Source organism: Calypte anna, chromosome 2, assembly GCF_003957555.1.
Source record: "Calypte anna isolate BGI_N300 chromosome 2, bCalAnn1_v1.p, whole genome shotgun sequence".
Lineage (NCBI taxonomy): Eukaryota > Metazoa > Chordata > Aves > Apodiformes > Trochilidae > Calypte > Calypte anna.
The window spans coordinates 150,633,107-150,656,287 of record NC_044245.1 but is presented as its reverse complement, the minus strand read 5'-3'; the positions used below and the strand labels follow the sequence as shown (position 1 = coordinate 150,656,287).

The window sequence follows — 23,181 nt, the reverse complement described above, 5'->3', positions numbered from 1 at the left end:
TTTTTCCAAAACTCACCCAGCACAAACTCAGTCATGAAGAGCACATTGTTCATTTCAAAAGGGCTGTATCACTGCACTTAGAAACTATGGTCCAAGGAACACCAGGACACAGGAGCACACAGCTGGCTTCTGGACACTGACACAAGCCCTTTACGATCCTAAAGAAAGGCTTGCACAGCACAAATGAAATTTTTGCACATTCCATTGTGGCAAGATCTTCATCTGCAAAGCCTTAGCCTTTCCTTGACAACAGGTGCCCACAAAGCCCATCTATCACTGCCCCTGCTTCACTGGAATTGGAGAAAAACACAATGAAAGGCTAACAGCTAAGATAAAGACAGGGAGACCGTAGAATGGTTTTGCATTGTAAGGGTCCTTCAAACTCTGGTTATAATACCCTTGCCATGGGCAGGGACTCCTCCCAGTACACCAGCTTGCTCCAAGCCCAAGCCCAACCTGGCCTTCATCACTAACACGAATGCAGAAGCCTCAACTGCTCTGGAACAGGGTCTCACCATCCTCACTATCAGAAATTCTTATCACCATGTCTAAAGTCAATCTCCCTTCTGACAGCTGGAAACCCTTCCCACTCCACCCATCACTCCAGTCCCATCCCAGCCATCCTGCAGCCTCTTCAGGCACTGAAGCTGCTCTAAGGTCTCCCAGCAACACTCTCTCCTCCAGCCTGAGAAACCTCTCCTTTTTCAGCCTGTCTCCAGAGCACAGCTGCTTCAGCCCTCGGACAATCCCTGTGCCCAAGTAAAGCCCTTCCTCTGGGGCTGCTCTGGGCTCAGTCTTTCCTGCTCCATCTCAGGTAGCAGTAGCTCTGCCAAGGGAGAAACTCACCACACAACAAGGGCTTGCTTCTCTCTTGGTTCTCCCTGACATTGGCAAGGAGGTTGGAAATAGATGATCTTTCCAAGATCCTTACACCACAAAGGAAATACAAGACCCTTCCAAGTCAAAACATTTTACAATTCAAAGATTACTGCAAAAGAACTTCAGGATCAATAAGCCCATCCATGAACACAAGACTGACAAGTCCAACAAAAAATCAAGTCCCTAAGAACAACATATGAACACTTCAAGGGACAGAGACGTCATCAGTGCCTTTGGTAACAGTAATCCAGTTCAGAAAACACTTTCAGTGAAGTAGTTTCTTTGAATACCCAATCCAAACCACCCATTCTATGATTCTGTGATTCCTCTGGTGGAATTTGAACCCAGTTTTTCTCTTGTCACAGTGCTTTCTCCTGGGCAGAAGATACAGGCTTCCCCTCACTAAAAACCTGTTTCTTCTTCCCTACCTAGTTCGTGTTTTGCACCACAGGCACTGAGGAAGAAATAAAGGGAATAGTAGTGAATCCTCTGACAAAAGACCCTTCTATAGCTCACTCACTCCCCAAAACAGGCCACGTAAACCTAAAGACAGGACTAGACCCAGGCCTAGCCACATGGAGGCAAATCAAAGATGCACAACAAGAGGCATGGAAGGGACAGTGCCTCACACCTCCTACAACTCCAAAGCCCAGAGCACTTGGACAGAACTCCCAGCAAATGAGGATCCCTCTTCACAACACCCCCAAACCATACCTCACAAATTCAATGAGATTATTGAATTGTTTGTGTTGGAAGGGTTTCTAAGGACCATCAACATCAAAGCCCTCAGATGACAACCTCTGACCTCACTGATGACACCCCACCTCTCCTGGGCTTTGCTCTGAAAAATGCCCTGCCACACACCTGCCAGGAAAATCCAGGAGGATGCTGTTGCAAACAAAGGCTTTACTGAAGTCCAGGTAAACAACAGCCACAGCATTTCCCTCATCCAATGACTGGGTCACCTTTTCAGAGAAGGAGGTCAGAATACTCAAGCAGGACCTGCCTTTCAGAAACCCATGCTGAAGGAGACTCATCGCTTGCTTCTACTCTCCATCTTTCCTAAAGGCACTCCAGATGATCTGCTCCAAAACCTTCCCCAGCACCAAGGTCACACTGACAGGCCTCTAGTTCCATCCAGCCTCCTTCCAGTCCTCCTTGTAGGTAGGCCTCATATCTGAAAAACTCCAATGAAGTGGGACCTCACTTCTTTGCAAGGATTTCTGATGAATGATGGGGAGTGGCTCAGGAAAGACTTCCACTGGCTCTCTGGACCCTCGACTGGAGAAATATTTTTGGTTTCTAAAATGGAGAAGACAGTCACCAACCTTTTCCCTTGGATTATAGAGGCTTCATTATAATCCCAATCCCACACATCCTACTCATGGTGCTGGGTACCTTGAACACTACCTGCTCTTGCCTTTAAAAACTAAGGCAAAGACTCATTAATTACCTCAGCCATTTCCTCACCCAAATTGAATTTAGAACTTCTCAATTTTTCTCTCTAAAACAGCCACCATCATAAACTTTCTCCATAGCCTTACAAGGTCATAAAAAATCTTTGTTTTTTCTTACATTCAATCAGAAATGGCTGTTCAACCACAGGAAAATCCTTCTGCACCATTTTCCTTCCTAGCACATGGGGACTCACACAGTACAGAACGTTATTCAAAATGCTCGAATACCAAACCCTGTAGATTCCTCACTCCGAAAACCTTGCCACCTAAACAACACATCCCCAGTTGCAACCTTGCAAAGAAAAAGGGCACAAGGCAGCAGCTAAGAACAGTCAGCATGAATAACCAGGGCTAATGACACGCCTGGTGAGGTGGCAGCAAGAGAAGCAGTGTGATAAATGAGGCACAGCCTCATGCCCAGCACTTCTCCAAAGCCCAGAGCACACGCCAAGGGCTGCCAGGAATTGAGGGCTCTCCTTCACAACCTGCCCTCAAACCTCACCACACAAGGGCCATGAGATCATAGAATGGTTTGGGTTGGAAGGGACTCCACAAGTCACCCAGTTCCAAGCTCAACGATGACAAAAATTAAACCACACTTAAGGCACCCGACAACTACCTGAGGCTTGGTCACGGCTCCAAAAATGCCATGACATACATCTGCCAGGAAAATACTCCCAAACACACCTCCTCTCACCCCAAAAAATGTCAACAGGGTCAGAAGGCATCTCCTTAATAAAAGACCATTAAAAAGGGATGAGTGAGGCAGAAAAGCTTGCTCCAGCCCATTCCTGAGGAGGAGGCTGTGTCCTCAGGAGCTGCTTGCTGCACAATGCCCTCATGCCCAAAGCCTGTCCCGCCCCTCGCTCCCGCACCAGCATAAAAGCCGGCCCAGCGCCTCTCTCCCTCACACACTTCTCCTCACACCACCTCCACTGACACCAACAACCAGGTGAGCCTCAACCCCCTGCCCCTCCTGCCTTCTCCTCACCCACTCTGCCCCAACCCTTTCTCAACACCCTCTCTCTCTTCCACAGGCACCCCTCCACACCACACACATGGCCTGCTACGACCGCTGCGGCTCTTGCGGACCCACCCCGCTGGCTAACAGCTGCAACGAGCCCTGTGTCAGGCAGTGTGAGGCTTCCCGCGTTGTCATCCAGCCTCCCACTGTCCAGGTCACCCTCCCAGGACCCATCCTCACCTCCTTCCCCCAGAGCACCGCCGTCGGATCCTCCGCATCCGCTGCCGTGGGCAACGACCTCAGTGCCCTGGGAGTGCCCATCAACTCCGGATACGGCCTGGGCTACGGCCTGGGAGGACTGGGAGGCCTGGGTGGCCTGGGATGTGGCTACGGCCTGGGAGGTAGAGGAGGCTGTGGCATCTGCTAAGAACACACTACACAACTCCTGAAAACAACCACACACAGCCTCTGACCCATGGCATGGACTGTAGACATACCTCCGGGCTCTTCACTTCCATTGCTCCTTCTCCTCTTCTTCTATTTCCTACTCTACATAGCCCTGTCTCCTACCTCCTCTACTCCTCACTCCAACTCCCTGCTCAGATAATTCAGACCTTCAGGGGACCTCCAGTGAGCTGCTCCTTACACAAGGCATGAGGACCTCGGTGCTACTGAAGAATCGTCTGCAAAAGAGGGACCTCAGCTCACACTCACTCTACTTGGACACCAGAACAACTTCCTTTCACTTGGTTCTCCTGCCTTTTCACTGGATCTTTCTCAATAGAGTTCCTTGGCATCACAATTTGAGAAGCCTCTTCTTTCTTTTCCTTCTCCAAAACTCACCCAGCACAAACTCAGTCATGAAGAGCACATTGTTTGGGTTCATTTCAAAAGGGCTGTAACACCGCATTTAGGAACCATGGTCCAAGGAACACTATCCATAGGAGTACACAGCTGGCTTCTGGACACTGACACAAGACCTTTACTTAACTTTTCATTGCACAAAGCTAATGAAATTTGACAGCTTCCATTGTGGCAAGATCTTCATCTGCAAAGCCTTAGTGTTTCCTTGACAACAGGTGCCCACCAAACCCATCTATCACTGCCCCTTCTTCACTGGAACTGGAGAAAAACACAATGAAAGGCTAACAGCTAAGATAAAGACAGGGAGACCGTAGAATGGTTTTGCATTGGAAGGGTCCTTCAAACTCTGGTTATAATACCCTTGCAATGGGCAGGGACTCATCCCAATATACCAGGTTGTTCCAAGTCCAATCCAACCCGGCCTTCATCACTGCCACGAATGCAGAAGCCTCAACTGCTCTGGAACAGGGTCTCACCATCCTCACTGTCAGAAATTCTTATCACCATGTCTAAAGTAAATCTCCCTTCTGACAGCTGGAAACCCTTCCCACTCCACCCATCACTCCAGTCCCACCCCAGCCATCCTCCAGCCTCTTCAGGCACTGAAGGTGCTCTAAGGTCTCCAACAATGCTCTCTCCTCCAGCCTGAGAAACCCCTCCTGTCTCAGCCTGTCTCCAGAGCACAGCTGCTTCAGCCCCTGGACAGTTGCTGTGCCCAAGTGTCAGAGTTTAACACTTGCCTTACAAGTAATCGAAATAACAGATGATCTCTATTAATCCCCCTCCCCTTTCTTGTTAAGAAAGGAGAGAGTAAACGGGAGAGAGACTGATGGGTTGGAAACTAACTACATAGTGTTAAGGAAACAGTAACGAGTAGTAGAAAAAAGTTACTAAATATTACTAAAAATATTATTAAATATACACAGAAACTGATACCATGATCCTCCGCCCTATTCCCAACACTATCACGTCACCACCGAGGCTGCAGGGCAGCCCTGGGAAAGTCCAGGCTGGACTCCTGGGGTCAGCAGCAGTGGGGAGCTGGAGGCAGGAGCACACAGATTCAGGCTGGCATGGATCAGGAGCACAGGCAGAGGAAGGGATGGAATCCTCCCAGGATGCCCAAGCAAACAGGGAGAGGGCAAGAAGGGGAAGCAGGAAGGGCTTTAACTGTATGATCCCTAAATTTATACTGACTATGATGTGTATGAAATTGAATACTGTCTTTGGTCAATTTTCGTCATTTATCATGTCCGTTCCTCCCTAAGGGAGGGTTGCAGGTGGGACCTCTTTACTCCTTTTCTCCTTCCAGAGGGCAAAATGTTCCTCAGAGCTGGGCAGTGGCCTTGGTTCTGCACCCCATTCTCCAGCTGCAACTCTAAACATTGAGTGTTAGCAGTCCCAGAAGCAGACACTGCCTGAGGAACTTGCTGTTCATTTCAGCAAGTGCAGCTCCTTCCAAGAGACTCAGCTGAAAGCAAAAGTACAAGACAGAAAATCATCTTTATCCTGGACCAGACTAGGACACTGATTAAAGAGGCAGAGACTCATGCCTAGCACTTCTCCAAAGCTCAGAGCACAATGCAAGGGCTACCAGGAACTGAGGTCTTGCCTTCACAGCCTGACCACAAATATCGACAGACGAGTGCTATGAGATCATAGAATGGTTTGAGTTGGAAGGGACTCTACAAGTCACATATTGTCGCAGTGCGAGACGGAGACACAGTTTGATACAAACGAATTGTCTGCCTTTATTGAATCAGAAGGCTATATTTATACCAGAAGTCTCTACATCTTGTTACACGAGTTTTAACTTGATTGGCTACAAAACAGTTAACGTACAAAGCTTGTTTATCACATTCAAGCATCTCCGCGGATGTTGTAAGAGCGCCATGCTCCTTGACCAGGTCCCCTAATCCTATCGCCTTGTTTACTCCTTAACCTTTGATGTCCCAAGGCTTTGTTCCTGCGGTTACAAAGTATGCATTAAGTAGCCCTGTTCTTACTGATAGCCCAAGGCTTAATCAGTGCGAGACTGTGCTGTCTCAATTCCCCCTTCCGATTGGACAAGATAAACCCGGTTCATAGCACGATCGAACATCCGCTGAAAGCATTGTAAAATGCAGAGCAGCAAGAATAAAAAAAAAGCAAAAAAGCAAATAAAGCATAACAAACAGTCTTAACTAAACTTTGCAACCATCCTGTTAAACCCCATCCTGAGAAAAGATTATCAAACCAGTCCCAGTTATCCTGTGACTGCAAATGTGTAATCCCTTCTTTAAGTGATTGTATTGCAGCATGTATAGATTGAGAGTGATCAGAAAGATTCATACAACACATTCCATTAAAATCTTCACAAACATGACCTAAAAGCTAACAATAAAAGAGCAGTACAACAGAATAGCACAATCAACAATCAACATATAGACGAGGGATCCCTTAGTCAACATATAAACGATCACATGAATTACAACATTAACAAATGCCTGGTATCAATATAATACAAAAAGCACATTTCACACTGCAGTGGAAGGACTTAAACAACTTTTTAGTATGAGGAAGTTCAGATGTCCACTGGCGCATAGAACCAAGGGGGTAGAGGAGGCTTATCCGACAAAAATTGGTCGGGGGGCCCCAAAAGCGTCCCCAGACCCCTCCCGGATCACAGCACGGTGGAGTCCTAGTTTCCTCCATGGTTGCCAAATTAAAGCCTAAAAAGCCAAATAAAATTATTTACAGAACCCGGGGGAAGCAATAAAAGTTTGTTAGTGGATTTAGATACATTTTTAGAGGTATAATTATAATAAAGTGAGCCACATATTTTCTTTAGGTAGCGTAAAAGTTACTACAGGTGAAACAGTAATAGCAGGAATTATTAGTCCTGCGCGGCTCGTAGCCTGTAGGGTCGAACATTTTTCGCTGGAATCCATCTAGGTCCTTGATCTGTGGAAACACAAGCATAACCCCTCCCCCATGTTATGAGTGAATATGGGCCTTTAATTTGTCCCGTTTCCATATCTTTAATAAGGACTGGAGGTTTTTCCTGGAATTGAAAAAGATTATTACTAGTAAAGTGTTTAGCAATGGGAGGCACATCTGAAGTATAACAATTTAAAAAATTAAAAGTATATATAGCCTTGAGCAGTCTTTCTTCAGGTATTGACAATGCTCCAACTCCTCCTTTCTGTTTCTGTAATATAGTTTTTAAGGTATGGTGGGCTCGTTCCACAATTGCTTGACCAGTAGGAGAGTAAGGGATACCCGTAATATGTGTAATTCCCCAGTCAGTAAAAAAAGATTGTAGAGAACGTGAAGTATATGCAGGGCCATTATCTGTTTTTATCTGCTTAGGAATTCCTAACGAGGCAAATGCCTTTAAAAAGTGACGCTGAACGTCTTTTGCTGTCTCCCCCGTATGACAAGATGCATAAATAGCACCTGAAAAGGTATCAATGGAAACATGGATAAACTTTTGTCGACCGAATTCAGGAAAGTGTGTAACATCCGTTTGCCAAAGTTCTAAACTTTGTAGTCCCCTAGGAAGAGTGCCCAAGGAGTTAGAAGATAAGGAGGATTGCTGACAATCAGGACAGGCAGAAATTATATCAGCCGCCTGCTGGGTACTGAGATTAAATTGTCTCTTTAGACCACGCAAATTCGTATGAAAAAAGGAATGGTGTATACGAGCCTGTTCAAAAATGTTTGGAAGGACATTAACATTAAGTGTGAGGAGATCTGCTTGACGATTACCTTGTGTAAGAAAACCTGGTAATGAGGTATGAGAGCGTATATGCAAAACGAAATACGGATATTTCCTAGCATCAAGTAGCGAAATTAGCTGTAACAACAAAGGGTATAGAAGGGGATGTGTTAAATTTTTCAGCGCAGAATGTTCAGCCCTTTGTACAATTCCTGCAACATAAGCAGAGTCAGTAACCAAATTAATTGCTTGGTCTGAAAACAATTGGAATGCTCTAACGACTGCGGCAAGTTCGACAATTTGCGAAGATCCTGGGTGAAACGTGATATCGGAAACCCACTCCTGTGAATCATTAAGCCACGTCACCACAGCCTTGTGGGTGGCTGCAGAACCATCAGTAAAAACCGTTAAAGCGGAAAGGGGCGCTGCAGATATTTTGGGGCATTCAACAAGCGGTAGAGAAGCATGCAACAGTTTGGAAGGAGGAAAATGGTTTGAAATTTTTCCCGGGAAATCAAGAATTGCAATTTGAAACAATACCTCATGTTGAATTATAAAATCAAGGTAAAATTCAGTAAAGGGGACATAAACATGAGTAAGATCTCTGCCTGTTAACGTAATTCCTCTATTTCTAGCCTTAATAATGATTTCAGAGATCATTTCTACTTGACGAAGGATTGTCTTTGTAGATTGATAAGGAAGAAAAATCCATTCTAATATAAGAAGTGGATCAGAAAGTGATTCATCCCATTGGAAAAGTAGTCCCATAAACTTTTTCCCATCTGGAATTATAGCTAATGCAAGGGGGAGTTGTGGATCCCATCTTGCTGCTTGTTTAGCCATTAAAGTCTGAGCGACTTTTTCCAGGGCTGCCACTGCCTCGGTGGTCAAGACTCGCGGGGCATTGAGATCAGTATCACCTTTTAACAAGTCAAACAAAGGAGCTAGATCCGAATTCGATATCCCTAACAAAGGACGCAGCCAATTTATGGAGCCTAATAGTTTTTGAAGATCATTAAGAGTAGTTACTTTAGCAGCGATAGTGATCTGCTGAGGAGAGATTTTCTGTCTGGAAATTCGCCAGCCTAGGTATTTCCATGGCTCCTGTTTTTGAACTTTCTCTGGGGATATTTTTAGGCCTGCCTGGTTTAAAGCAGTTGTCATTTCTTCGAATAATAATGATAATTCCCCCTCTTTTTCAGCAGCGAGTAAAATATCATCCATATAGTGATAAATCAAGGCTCGGGGAAATTGTTCCCGTACTGGAGCTAATACCTGAGCAACATACCATTGACATATGGTAGGGCTATTTTTCATTCCTTGTGGGAGAACCGTCCAATGATACCTAGAGAGAGGTTCTGTCATATTAATAGCAGGTACCGAGAAAGCAAATTTAGGAGCATCTGACGGATGCAGCGGGATATTAAAAAAGCAATCCTTAAGATCAATAACAATCATTGCCCATTCTCGAGGTATCATGGTTGGTGAAGGTAAACCTGGTTGTAATGCACCCATCGGTTCCATAACAGCATTTACTCGCCTAAGATCATGTAACAGACGCCAATTGCCATTCTTTTTCTGTATAACAAAAATAGGAGTATTCCAGGGACTGAAAGTAGGCACTATATGTCCTTTCTGGAGCTGTTCTTGAACTAAAGTTTTCAAAGCACAGAGTTTCTCCTCTGGCAATGGCCACTGATTGACCCACACAGGGTCTTCTGTTTTCCATGTAATTTTGGGTACTCTGTGCCTTACATCAGTGGCCATTACTAAAAAGGAGTCTCTAGTCGCATTCCCCATTGTGATAAAACATCCCGACCCCAAAGGTTAATTGGGACCGGACAGACAAACGGTTTAACTGTCGCTGTTTGCCCTTGGGGATTTTTGATTTGAACATGAAATTGACTTTGAAAACTGGTACCCGTGCCACCTATTCCCGCCAGTGCTGACGGAGTAGGCACTAAGGACCAATTTGGTGGCCATTTAGATTTGGAAAGAACCGTAACATCTGCTCCCGTATCTATTAAACCTGTGATAGTAATTTGTTGAGAATTATAAGAAACATTACACGTAATAAGTGGTCTATCTTTGCCAATAAGATGAGACCAAAAAATTTGTGGAGCTCCCGTTGAGCCAAAGGCTCCTGTTCTCTGATTGGATGCATGAGCAACTAAATCAGCTGCACCGTATATCAACACAATTTGCGCGATGCGGCTATGTTTTGGAATATTACAAGGTGGTGTTGGGGTCCAAGCCATGACGGAAATGTCAATGGCGTCCTCATCAATGACCCCTGGCAAAACAAAAAGACCAGAAAATGTAGTAGACGATCTTCCGATAATAAGTCCTACAGTCTTTGATGGCAAAGGTCCTTTCATTGTTGTCGATATGAGGTGAACAGTGGCATCAGTTAATGTAACAGCATATTCTGTGAAGAGGTCCAAGCCTGCGCTGCCACCTGTGGCCCGAATGGTGTTTGTGTCGGCATTACCGCTGGCGTTTGTGGTAGCGGAGGGTTGTACATCTGCTGGTTCGGCATGTAATTTGATGTCGGAGCGCGGCGCCGGCCCGCGCTCTGCCTCCCGTTTCCCTGGGGAGCATTCTGCCACTGAGGTATCACGTTCCCATCAATATCAAGCCTAGAACGGCATTGGTTATTATAGTGCCGACCTTTTCGACACCGGGTACAAACGGGAATTAATGTTTTAGCTCGACAGTGCTTTTGCAGATGTCCCATTTTCCCGCAGCCGTAACAAATAGGGACGGACCCCGAGGGTCTAGGTTGTGCCGAAGTAAGCTGGATATTTCTAAATGCCGTTGCCATAACTTCGTATTTATGTTCGGAAGATCCAAACCTATTACATGCTTCCATCATTTCAACTAAAGTTGGGTTAGGATTAGGTAAAGTTTTCAGGAGTTTTTTACAATCAGGATTAGCGTTTTCAACAGCCAATTTAAGAAGGAGAATATCACGGGCTTCGGTATTATCAACTTGTTTTTCTAGAGCGTCCTGCAACTTTGAAATAAAGTCCATATAAGGTTCCTTTGGCCCTTGAGAAATTGTCGTAAAGGCTTTTTCAGGCCTATTGGCATCAGGGATTTGTAAAAAGGCTCTCTTTGCTATATGCATATTGTCTTTCATAATGATTGTTGCGCGGGATTGAGAAGGAGGGCAGCAATAGATTTTAAATCATAAGGAGTAAGTACGTGCGCCTCGCAAACGTTTGCAAACAAGCCTTGAAAATAATGAGAGCTTAAGCCGTTTTCTGCTGCAGTGCGGCGAAGTTCTTTTACAATAGAGAAATTCAGCGCGGCCCATCGTGGTTGCCCTTGCCCACCATATATTACAGGCGCAACTACCACAGATCCTCTGTCTTTTTTACGGGGTTTTGGCTTTGGAGGGATTTCAATTAAGCAGGCAATGTCCATTTCCCCCGCTTTCTGTGCTTCAACCCTAATCGCCGCCCACACACTTCGCGGATCATCATAATCATCAGGGTATAAATCGGGCTCCGGTTCAGGATCAACAGGACCTGGGTCAAAGGGGTCTGGGTCCGAGTCCGAATTCACCATAGCGGCGGTGATTGGCAGCGGAGGGGCAGATGGAGTAGTAGGTTCTTTTCCTTTTAAAGTTTCAAAGAGTATTCGCCAAGGAGCTAAGAGTTTGGCGGTTTCGTTATTGCCCCGTGTAGCGGCATCCCATAATTTAACTCCGACCTCGTCCCAAAATGAAGGGTCATAAGTAGAGGCTGAATCGATGTCGGGAAAATGCTCACGGGCCCATTTTAAAACCAGTTTTAAATCATGGCCCGATATAACTTTTTTATCCTTATTAAGTAAAGTCTTTAAAGTAACATAAACGTCTCGTTCTTCTTTTGAAATGTTTGAACCCATAACAAAAAAAGTAGTTTCTCCAAGCTCACCTACCAATCGCGAGGAGGTGATGAGTGGTGCGCACCAATAATCCGGCTTCTTCCCAGCCTTTCTTCTTCAAACAAAGTTCTTGGAGACCTGCGACCGGAAATTTTCAACCCGAATCACGTCGGGACCACCATTTGTCGCAGTGCGAGACGGAGACACAGTTTGATACAAACGAATTGTCTGCCTTTATTGAATCAGAAGGCTATATTTATACCAGAAGTCTCTACATCTTGTTACACGAGTTTTAACTTGATTGGCTACAAAACAGTTAACGTACAAAGCTTGTTTATCACATTCAAGCATCTCCGCGGATGTTGTAAGAGCACCATGCTCCTTGACCAGGTCCCCTAATCCTATCGCCTTGTTTACTCCTTAACCTTTGATGTCCCAAGGCTTTGTTCCTGCGGTTACAAAGTATGCATTAAGTAGCCCTGTTCTTACTGATAGCCCAAGGCTTAATCAGTGCGAGACTGTGCTGTCTCAACATATACATGGCATCTATATCCTCACAAAAGAAATACTAAGTAATAGTTATGGACCCTAACAGTACTTCAGCCCCTCTAGGCCCAAGACCCCTACAGAGCATGCCCAAGAGGAGGGGACAGGCCTAAAAACAGGCTTAGCAAGATGGCAGCAAAGGAAAGATGCAGATCAAGAGGCTTGGAAGGGGCAGTGCCTCAACCTGCTACAACTCCAAAGCCCAGACCAGCTTGACAGGGCTCCCAGGAAAGAGAATCCCATCTTCACAAAACACACAGAAACCACACCACACAAATGCCATGACATCATGCAATGGTTTGGGTTGGAAGAGTCCTTAAAGGTCATCAATGCCCAAGCCTCCAGATGACGACCTCACACCTCACTGATGAAACCCCACCTCTCTTATGCTTTGGTTTGAAAAATGCCCTGACACATCCCTCCTTTTATAAACACTCCCAAACACTTTAACTCTCAAAAAAACTGTCACGAGGCTCAGAAGGACACGTACGCATGGCCACCTACGACTGCTGCACTTGTGACTTGTCTCCCAATGAAACCATCCAGCTCCCACAGAATGTGTGGATGTCATCTCTCAAGACCCAAGGACTTCAGAGGATCCAGCTGCCCAGCACTCCATCCTTCATCACTCATCCCACAGCACAGGAAGACAACTGTATCCTGGGATTCATCAAAAGAAGAAATTCTTTCACCTGAAAGTGCTGAGACATAAAACAGCTCCATGAGAGGAGCTGTGGATACCTCCTCAAAAGGAGTGTTCAGGAGCATGCCAACAGGACGTGGAGAAATGTGATCAAGTGGAAGTAACTTGAACTAATAAGAAGTAACTAGGAATAACTACAAAGAATTCAGGGGCTTTTGATCTAGATGACCAAACCATTCTGTAGTTCTAGAATTCCTAAGATTACCTCACAATCATCCTGGAACACACTCAGACCCAAGGAACCAGGGTGGGTTATGTTCTAGTTACTTTTGGCCCTTCCAGGTTTCTCTCTACATTATCTCACCAAATCCTTGCAGTCCTCAAGTTACAAACCCCTTTTCCCAATGCACATAAAATGTCAGCATTCCCTCAGTTCCAGCCAAAGCTCTCAGTTCAGTCAGGCTCTTCTCTTCCACACAGCCTCATCTGACGGTCCATGGGGTCTCCCTACCCAAAGAGAGGGAATCACCTGAACTCTACTAACGAAGCAGACAGCTGCACACTCTAAATCCAAAAAGCCTTCCCCCAGGAAATCAGCCCCTACCTTAAACCTAACAAACATCTCAAACTTCCCCTCTTGTCTTACAAGGTCATAAAAATTCTTTGTTTTTTTTCTGTTTCAAACAAAACTTGACTTTCAACCACGTTGGACTTCTTCCCCACCAGTTTAATTCCCAAAACATTTGGACTCTTTCACAAAATACAGAAATGTATGGAAACTGCTTGAAAAAAACACCCCTCTAAAGGTCTCACTCCCAAAACTTTACTTGCTAGGAAAACCAAGGACAAAGAGCTAAAAACGTGCAAGGAAGAAGGGCGCAGAGACAGCAAGAGAGCACACCAAGTAGGAAAGGCCAGGACTAAAGACAGGCCTAGTGAGATGGCAGCAAAAGAAGCAGTGTGATGAACGAGGCACAGCCTCATGCCCAGCACTTCTCCAAAGACCAGAGCACACTGCAAGGGCTGCCAGCAATTGAGGGCTCTCCTTCACAACCTGCCCGCAAACCTCACCACACGAGTGCTATGAGATCATAGAATGGTTTGGGTTGGAAGGGACTCCACAAGTCACCCAGTTCCAAGCTCAACGATGACAAAAATTAAACCACACTGAAGGCACCCGACAACTACCTGAGGCTTGGTCACGTCTCCAAAAATGCCATGACACACATCTGCCAGGAAAATACTCCCAAACACACCTCCTCTCACCCCAAAAAATGTCAACATGATCAGAAGGCATGTCCTTAACAAAACAGCCACAAAAAGGGATGAGTGAGGCAGAAAAGCTTGCTCCAGCCCATTCCTGAGGAGGAGGCTGTGTCCTCAGGAGCTGCTTGCTGCACAATGCCCTCATGCCCAAAGCCTGTCCCGCCCCTCGCTCCCGCACCAGCATAAAAGCCGGCCCAGCGCCTCTCTCCCTCACACACTTCTCCTCACACCACCTCCACTGACACCAACAACCAGGTGAGCCTCAACCCCCCGCCCCTCCTGCCTTCTCCTCACCCACTCTGCCCCAACCCTTTCTCAACACCCTCTCTCTCTTCCACAGGCACCCCTCCACACCACACACATGGCCTGCTACGACCGCTGCGGCTCTTGCGGACCCACCCCGCTGGCTAACAGCTGCAACGAGCCCTGTGTCAGGCAGTGTGAGGCTTCCCGCGTTGTCATCCAGCCTCCTGCTGTCCAGGTCACCCTCCCAGGACCCATCCTCACCTCCTTCCCCCAGAGCACCGCCGTCGGATCCTCTGCATCCGCTGCCGTGGGCAACGACCTCAGTGCCCTGGGAGTGCCCATCAACTCCGGATACGCCCTGGGCTACGGCCTGGGAGGCCTGGGCTATGGCTATGGATGTGGCTACGGCCTGGGAGGTAGAGGAGGCTGTGGCATCTGCTAAAAACACACTACACAACTCCTGAAAACAACCACACACAGCCTCTGACCCATGGCATAGGCTGGAGACACACCTCCGGTCTCTTAACTTCCATCGCTCCTTCTCCTCTTCTTCCATTTATTCTCTACATAGCCCTTTGTCCTACCTCACCTACTCCTCATTCTAACTTCCTGCTGAGAAACTTCAGACCTTCAGGAGACCTCCAGTGAGATGCTCCTAACACAAGGCACGATGACCTCGCTGCTCTTGAAGATTCTTCTACTGAGAAGGAACCTCAGCTCACACTCACTCTACTTGGACACCAGAACGACTCCCTTCCACTTGGTTCTCCTGCCTTTTCAATGTATCTTTCTCAATAAAGTTCCTTGGCATCACAATTTCAGAAGCCTCTTCTTTCTTTCCTTCTCCAAAACTCACCCAGCACAAACTCAGTCATGAAGAGCACATTGTTTAGGTTCATTTCAAAAGGGCTGTAACACCACACGTAGGAACCATGATCCAAGGAACACCATGACAAAGGAGCACACAGATGGTTCTGGACACCAACACAAACCCTTCACTATCCTAAAGAAAGGCTTGCACAAAGCTAATGAAATTTTTGCACATTCCATTGTGGCAAGATCTTCATCTGCAAAGCCTTAGTGTTTCCTTGACAACAGGTGCCCACCAAGCCCATCTATCACTGCCCCTGCTTCACTGGAAAGAAAGAAAAACAGAATGAAAGGCTCACAGCTCCAGGGAAAGACAGGGAGATTGTAGAATGGATTTGCATTGGAAGGGGCCTTAAAATTTGGTTATAATACCCTTGCCATGGGCAGGGACTCCTCCCAATACACCAGCGTGCTCCAAGCCCAACACGAACTGGCCTTCATCACTGCCAGGAATGCAGAAGCCACAACTGCTCTGGAACAGGGTCTCACCATCCTCACCACAGGGAGAAATTCTTATCATCATGTCTAAAGTAAATCTCCCTTCTGACAGGTCGAAACCCTTCCCTCTTGAACCACCACTCCAGTCCCATCCCAGCCATCCTGCAGCCTCTTCAGGCACTGAAACTGCTCTAAGGCCTCCCAGCAACACTCTCTCCTCCAGCCTGAGAAACCCCTCCTTTCTCAGCCTGTCTCCAGAGCACAGCTGCTTCAGCCCTCGGACAATCCCTGTGCCCAAGTAAAGCCCTTCCTCTGGGGCTGCTCTGGGCTCAGTCTTTCCTGCTCCATCTCACGTAGCAGTGGCTCTGCCAAGGGAGAAACTCCCCATACAGCAAGGGCTTGCTTCTCTCGGTTCTCCCTGACATTGGCAAGGAGGTTGGAAATGCATGATCTTTCCAAGATCCTTACACCACAAAGGAAATACAAGACCCTTCCAAGTCAAAACGTTTTACAATTCAAAGATTACTGCAAAATAACTTCAGGATCAATAAGCCCATCCACGAACCCAAGACTGATAAGTCCAACATAAAACCAACTCCCTAAGTACAACATATGAACACTTCAAGGGACAGAGACGTCACCAGTGCCTCTGGCAACAGTAATCCAGTTCAGAAAACCCTTTCAGTAAAGTAGTTTCTTTGAATACCCAATCCAAACCACCAGTTCTATGATTCTGTGATACCTCTGGTGGAACTTGAAGCCGGTTTTTCTCTTGTCACAGTGCTTTCTCCTGGGGAGAAGATACAGGCTTCCCCTCACTAAAAACCTGTTTCTTCTTCCCTACCTACTTCGTGTTTTGCACCACAGGCACTGAGGAACAAAGAAAGGGAATTGTAGTGAATCCTCTGACAAAAGACCCTTCTTTACCTCACTCACTCCCCAAAACAGGCCACGTAAACCTAAAGACAGGACTAAACCCAGGCCTAGCCAGATGGAGGCAAATCAAAGATGCAAAACAAGAGGCATGGAAGGGACAGCGCCTCACACCTCCTACAACTCCAAAGCCCAGAACACTTGGACAGAACTCCCAGCAAATGAGGATCCCTCTTCACAACACCCCCAAACCATACCTCACGAATTCCATGAGATTATTGAATTGTTCGCGTTGGAAGGGTTTCTAAGGACCATCACCTTCAAAGCCCTCAGATGACAACCTCTGACCTCACTGATTACACCCCACCTCTCCTGGGCTTTGCTCTGAAAAATGCCCTGCCACACACCTGCCAGGAAAATCCAGGAGGATGCTGTTGCAAAAAAAAGGCTTTACTGAAGTCCAGGTAAACAACAGCCACAGCATTTCCCTCATCCAATGACTGGGTCACCTTTTCAGAGAAGGAGGTCAGCATACTCAAGCAGGACCTGCCTTTCAGAAACCCATGCTGAAGGAGACTCATCGCCTCCTTCTACTCTCCATCTTTTCTCAAGGCACTCCAGATGATCTGCTCCAAAACCTTCCCCAGCACCAAGGTCACACTGACAGCCCTCTAGTTCCCTCCAGCCTCCTTCCAGTCCTCCTTGGAGGTAGGCCTCATATCTGAAAAACTCCAATGAAGTGGGAACTCACTTGTTTGCAAGGATTTCTGATGACTGATGGGGAGTGGCTCAGGAAAGACTTCCACTGGCTCTCTGGACACTCGGCTGGAGAAACATTTGTGGTGTCTAAAATGGTGAAGACAGTCACCAACCTTTTCCCTTGCATTATAGAGGCTTCATTATAATCCCAATCCCACACATCCTACTCATGGTGCTGGGTACCTTGAACACTACCTGGTCTTGCCTTTAAAAACTAAGGCAAAGACTCATTAATTACCTCAGCCATTTCCTCACCCAAATTGAATTTAGAATTTCTCAATTTTTCTCTCTAAAACAACCACCATCATAAACTTTCTCCACAGCCTTACAAGGCCATAAAAAAAATCTTTGTTTTTTGTTACTTTCAATCAGAAATGGCTGTTCAACCACAGAAAAATTCTTTTGCACCATTTTCCTTCCTAGCACATGGGGACTCACACATCACATAACGTTATTCAAAATGCTCGAAAACCAAACCCTGTAGATTCCTCACTCCGAAAACCTTGCCACCTAAACAACACATCCCCAGTTACAACCTTGCAAAGAAAAAGGGCACAAGACAGCAGCTAAGAACGATCAGCATGAATAACCAGGGCTAATGACACGCCTACTGAGATGGCAGCAAGAGAAGCAGTGTGATGAACCAGGCACAGCCTCATGCCCAGCACTTCTCCAAAGACCAGAGCACACTGCAAGGGCTGCCAGCAATTGAGGGCTCTCCTTCACAACCTGCCCGCAAACCTCACCACACGAGTGCTATGAGATCATAGAATGGTTTGGGTTGGAAGGGACTCCACAAGTCACCCAGTTCCAAGCTCAAGGATGACCAAATTGAACCACACTGATGGCACCCAATCACACCTATGGCTTGAGCTGGGCCGCAATAATGCCATGACATACATCTGCCATGAAAATACTCCCAAACACACCTCCTCTGACCTAAACACTGTCAACATGGTCACAAAAGGCATATTGACCTTCGTGACTATTCATAAAAAGAAGATAAAAAGGGATGAGTGAGGCAGAAAAGCTTGCTCCAGCCCATTCCTGAGGAGGAGGCTGTGTCCTCAGGAGCTGCTTGCTGCACAATGCCCTCGTGCCCAAAGCCTGTCCCGCCCCTCGCTCCCGCACCAGCATAAAAGCCGGCCCAGCGCCTCTCTCCCTCACACACTTCTCCTCACACCACCTCCACTGACACCAACAACCAGGTGAGCCTCAATACCCTGCCCCTCCTGCCTTCTCCTCACCCACTCTGCCCCAACCCTTTCTCAACACCCTCTTTCTCTTCCACAGGCACCCCTCCACACCACACACATGGCCTGCTATGACCGCTGCGGCTCTTGCGGACCCACCCCGCTGGCTAACAGCTGCAACGAGCCCTGTGTCAGGCAGTGTGAGGCTTCCCGCGTTGTCATCCAGCCTCCCACTGTCCAGGTCACCCTCCCAGGACCCATCCTCACCTCCTTCCCCCAGAGCACCGCCGTTGGATCCTCCGCATCCGCTGCCGTGGGCAACGACCTCAGTGCCCTGGGAGTGCCCATAAACTCCGGATACGCCCTGGGCTACGGACTGGGAGGCCTGGGAGGCCTGGGAGGTCTGGGATGTGGCTACGGCCTGGGAGGTAGAGGGGGCTGTGGCATCTGCTAAGAACACACTACACAACTCCTGAAAACAACCACACTCAGCCTCTGACCCATGTCATGGACTGTAGACATACCTCCGGGCTCTTGATCATCATCCTTCCTTCTCCTCTTCCTCCATTTCCTTCTCTACGTAGCCCTGTCTACTACCTCCTCTATTCCTCAATCCAACTCCCTGCTGAGAAACTTCAGACCTTCAGGAGGCCTCCAGTGAGCTGCTGCTAACACAAGGCATGATGACCTCGCGGCTCTTGAAGATTCTTCTACTGAGAAGGGACCTCAGCTCACACTCACTCTACTTGGACACCAGAACAACTCCCTTCCACTTGGTTCGCCTGCCTTTTCACTGTATTTTTCTCAATAAAGTTCCTTGGCATCATTATTTGAGAAGCCTCTTCTTTCTTTCCTTCTCCCAAAACTCACTCAGCACAAACTCAGTCATGAAGAGCACATTGTTCATTTCAAAAGGGCTGTATCACTGCACTTAGGAACTATGGCCCAAGGAACACCAGGACACAGGAGCACACAGCTGGCTTCTGGACACTGACACAAGCCCTTCACTATCCTAAAGAAAGGCTTGCACAAAGCTAATGAAATTTTTGCACATTCCATTGTGGCAAGATCTTCATCTGAAAAGCCTTAGCGTTTCCTTGACAACAGGTGCCCACCAAGCCCATCTATCACTGCCCCTGCTTCACTGGAATTGGAGAAAAACACAATGAAAGGCTAACAGCTAAGATAAAGACAGGGAGATTGTAGAATGGTTTTGCATTGGAAGGGTCCTTCAAACTCTGGTTATAATACCCTTGCCATGGGCAGGGACTCATCCCAATATTCCAGGTTCTTCCAAGTCCAATCCAACCCAGCCTTCATCACTGCCAGGAATGCAGAAGCCTCAACTGCTCTGGAACAGGGTCTAACCATCCTCACTGTCAGAAATTCTTATCACCATGTCTAAAGAAAATCTCCCTTCTGACAGGTGGAAATCTTTCCCCCTCGAACCATCACTCCAGTCCCACCCCAGCCAAAATACAGGCACTGAAGCTGCTCTAAGGTCTCCCAGCAACGCTCTCTCCTCCAGCCTGAGAAACCCGTCCTGTCTCAGCCTGTCTCCAGAGCACAGCTGCTTCAGCCCTTAGACAGTTGCTGTGCCCAAGCGTCAGAGTTTAACACTGCCCTTACAAGTAATCGAAATAACAGATGATCTCTATTAATCCCCCTCCCCTTTCTTGTTAAGAAAGGAGAGAGTAAAAGGGAGAGAGACTGATGGGTTGGAAACTAACTACATAGTGTTAAGGAAACAGTAACGAGTAGTAGAAAAAAGTTACTAAATATTACTAAAAATATTATTAAATATACACAGAAACTGATACCATGATCCTCCTCCCTATTCCCAAAACTCTCACGTCACCACCGAGGCTGAAGGGCAGCCCTGGGAAAGTCCAGGCTGGACTCCTGGGGTCAGCAGCAGTGGGGAGCTGGAGGCAGGAGCACACAGATTCAGGCTGGCATGGATCAGGAGCACAGGCAGAGGAAGGGATGGAATCCTCCCAGGATGCCCAAGCAAACAGGGAGAGGGGAAGAAGGGGAAACAGGAAGGGCTTTAACCATATCATCCCTAAATTTTTACTGACTTTGATGTGTATGAAATTGAATACTTTCTTTGGTCAATTTTCGTCATTTATCATGTCCGTTCCTCCCTAAGGGAGGGCTGCAGATGGGACCTCTTGACTCCTTTTCTCCTTCCAGAGGGCAAAATGTTCCTCAGAGCTGAGCAGTGGCCTTGGTTCTGCACCCCATTCTCTAGCTGGAACTCTAGACATCGAGTGGGATCAGTCCCAGAAGCAGACACTGCCTGAGGAACTTGCTGTTCATTTCAGCAAGTGCAGCTCCTTCCAAGAGACTCAGCTGAAAGCAAAAGTACAAGAGAGAAAATCATCTTTATCCTGGACCAGACTAGGACACTGATTAAAGAGGCAGAGACTCATGCCTAGCACTTCTCCAAAGCTCAGAGTACAATGCAAGGGCTATCAGGAACTGAGGTCTCGCCTTCACAACCTGCCCACAAATACCGACAGACGAGTGCTATGAGATCATAGAATGGTTTGAGTTGGAAGGGACTCTACAAGTCACATATACATGGCATCTATATCCTCACAAAAGAAATACTAAATAATAGTTATGGACCCTAACAGTACTTCAGCCCCTTTAGGCCCAAGACCCCTACAGAGCATGCCCAACAGGAGGGGACAGGCCTAAAAACAGGCTTAGCAAGATGGCAGCAAAGGAAAGATGCAGATCAAGAGGCTTGGAAGGGGCAGTGCCTCAACCTGCTACAACTCCAAAGCCCAGACCAGCTTGACAGGGCTCCCAGGAAAGAGAATCCCATCTTCACAAAACACACAGAAACCACACCACACAAATGCCATGACATTATGCAATGGTTTGGGTTGGAAGAGTCCTTAAAGGTCATCAATGCCCAAGCCTCCAGATGACGACCTCACACCTCACTGATGAAACCCCACCTCTCTTATGCTTTGGTTTGAAAAATGCCCTGACACATCCCTCCTTTTATAAACACTCCCAAACACTTTAACTCTCAAAAAAACTGTCCCCAGGCTCAGAAGGACACGTACGCATGGCCACCTACGACTGCTGCACTTGTGACTTGTCTCCCAATGAAACCATCCAGCTCCCACAGGATGTGGGGATGTCATCACTCAAGACCCAAGAACTTCAGAGGATCCAGCTGCCCAGCACTCCATCCTTCATCACTCATCCCACAGCACAGGAAGACAACTGTATCCTGGGATTCATCAAAAGAAGAAATTCTTTCACCTGAAAGTGCTGAGACATAAAACAGCTCGATGAGAGAAGCTGTGGATACCTCCTCAACAGGAGTGTTCACGAGCATGTCAACAGAACATGGAGAAATGTGATCAAGTGGAAGTAACTTGAACTAAAAAGACGTAACTAGGAATAACTACAAATAGTGGGGGGCAGTGGGTTTTGATCTAGATGACCAAACCATTCTGTAGTTCTAGAATTCCTAAGATTACCTCACAATCATCCTGGAATACACACAGTCCTAAGGAACCAGGGTGGGTTCTGTTCTAGTTACTTTTGGCCCTTCCAAGTTTCTCTCTGCATTTCCTCAATATATCCTTGCACTCCTCAAGCTATGTACCCCTATTTGCAAAGGTCATAAAATGTTCACATTCCCTCAGTTCCAGCCAAAGCTCAGTTCACTCTGGCTGGCTCTCTTCCATAAAGCCTCATCTGTACATCCATGGGGAATCCCTTTCCAAAGAGAGGGAATCACCTCAACACTACTCAAAGAAAAGACCACTGCACCCCATCACTCAAACACTCCTTTTCAAATTAATTCAACTCCCACCAGGAACAAAACATGCAAGAAGGGCACCAAGAAAAAGAGAGAGCTCACCTAGACAGAAGAGCTAATGACAGGCCTGGTGACGTAGCAGCAAGAGAAGCAGTATGATGAACCAGGCAGAGCCTCATACCCAGCACTTTTCCAAAGCCCAGAGCACACTGCAAGCGCTGCCAGCAATTGAGGGCTCTCCTTCACAACCTGCCCGCAAACCTCACCACACGAGTGCTATGAGATCATAGAATGGTTTGGGTTGGAAGGGACTCCACAAGTCACCCAGTTATAAGCTCAACGATGACAAAAATTAAACCACACTTAAGGCACCCAAACACTCCTGGGGCTTGGTCACGGCTCCCAAAATGCCATGACATACACCTGCAAGTAAAATACTCCCAAGCACACCTCCTCTCACACAAAAAATGTAAACATGGTCAGAAGGCATGTCCTTAACAAAACAGACATAAAAAGGGATGAGTGAGGCAGAAAAGCTTGCTCCAGCCCATTCCTGAGGAGGAGGCTGTGTCCTCAGGAGCTGCTTGCTGCACAATGCCCTCATGCCCAAAGCCTGTCCCGCCCCTCGCTCCCGCACCAGCATAAAAGCCGGCCCAGCGCCTCTCTCCCTCACACACTTCTCCACACACCACCTCCACTGACACCAACAACCAGGTGAGCCTCAGCCTCCTGCCCCTCCTGCCTTCTCCTCACCCCCTCTGCCCCAACCCTTTCTCAACACCCTCTCTCTCTTCCACAGACACCCCTCCACACCACACTC

The 23,181-nt window shown here is 47.2% G+C and overlaps 3 protein-coding genes across 3 annotated transcripts; all 3 read left to right on the top strand.

The window, feature by feature from the left end:
* The first annotated feature begins 3,394 nt into the window (after positions 1-3,394).
* LOC115597837 (feather keratin-like) lies at positions 3,395-3,727 on the top strand. The gene has a single exon (XM_030444729.1). The coding sequence runs from the start codon at positions 3,395-3,397 to the stop codon at positions 3,725-3,727; it is 333 nt and encodes a 110-aa protein (XP_030300589.1).
* Positions 3,728-14,553: 10,826 nt separating this feature from the next.
* On the top strand, positions 14,554-14,880 carry LOC115597919 (feather keratin-like). Its single transcript, XM_030445889.1, has one exon. It carries the CDS (start codon positions 14,554-14,556, stop codon positions 14,878-14,880), a length of 327 nt encoding a protein of 108 aa, XP_030301749.1.
* A 3,812-nt stretch (positions 14,881-18,692) lies between these two features.
* LOC115597836 (feather keratin-like) lies at positions 18,693-19,025 on the top strand. Its single transcript, XM_030444728.1, has one exon. It carries the CDS (start codon positions 18,693-18,695, stop codon positions 19,023-19,025), a length of 333 nt encoding a protein of 110 aa, XP_030300588.1.
* Positions 19,026-23,181: the final 4,156 nt, after the last annotated feature.

Excerpts from the sequence above, each read along its gene's own strand:
- LOC115597836 (XM_030444728.1), top strand. The coding sequence starts at position 18,693 with ATGGCCTGCTATGACCGCTGCGGCTCTTGCGGACCCACCCCGCTGGCT.
- LOC115597837 (XM_030444729.1), top strand. The coding sequence starts at position 3,395 with ATGGCCTGCTACGACCGCTGCGGCTCTTGCGGACCCACCCCGCTGGCT.
- LOC115597919 (XM_030445889.1), top strand. The coding sequence starts at position 14,554 with ATGGCCTGCTACGACCGCTGCGGCTCTTGCGGACCCACCCCGCTGGCT.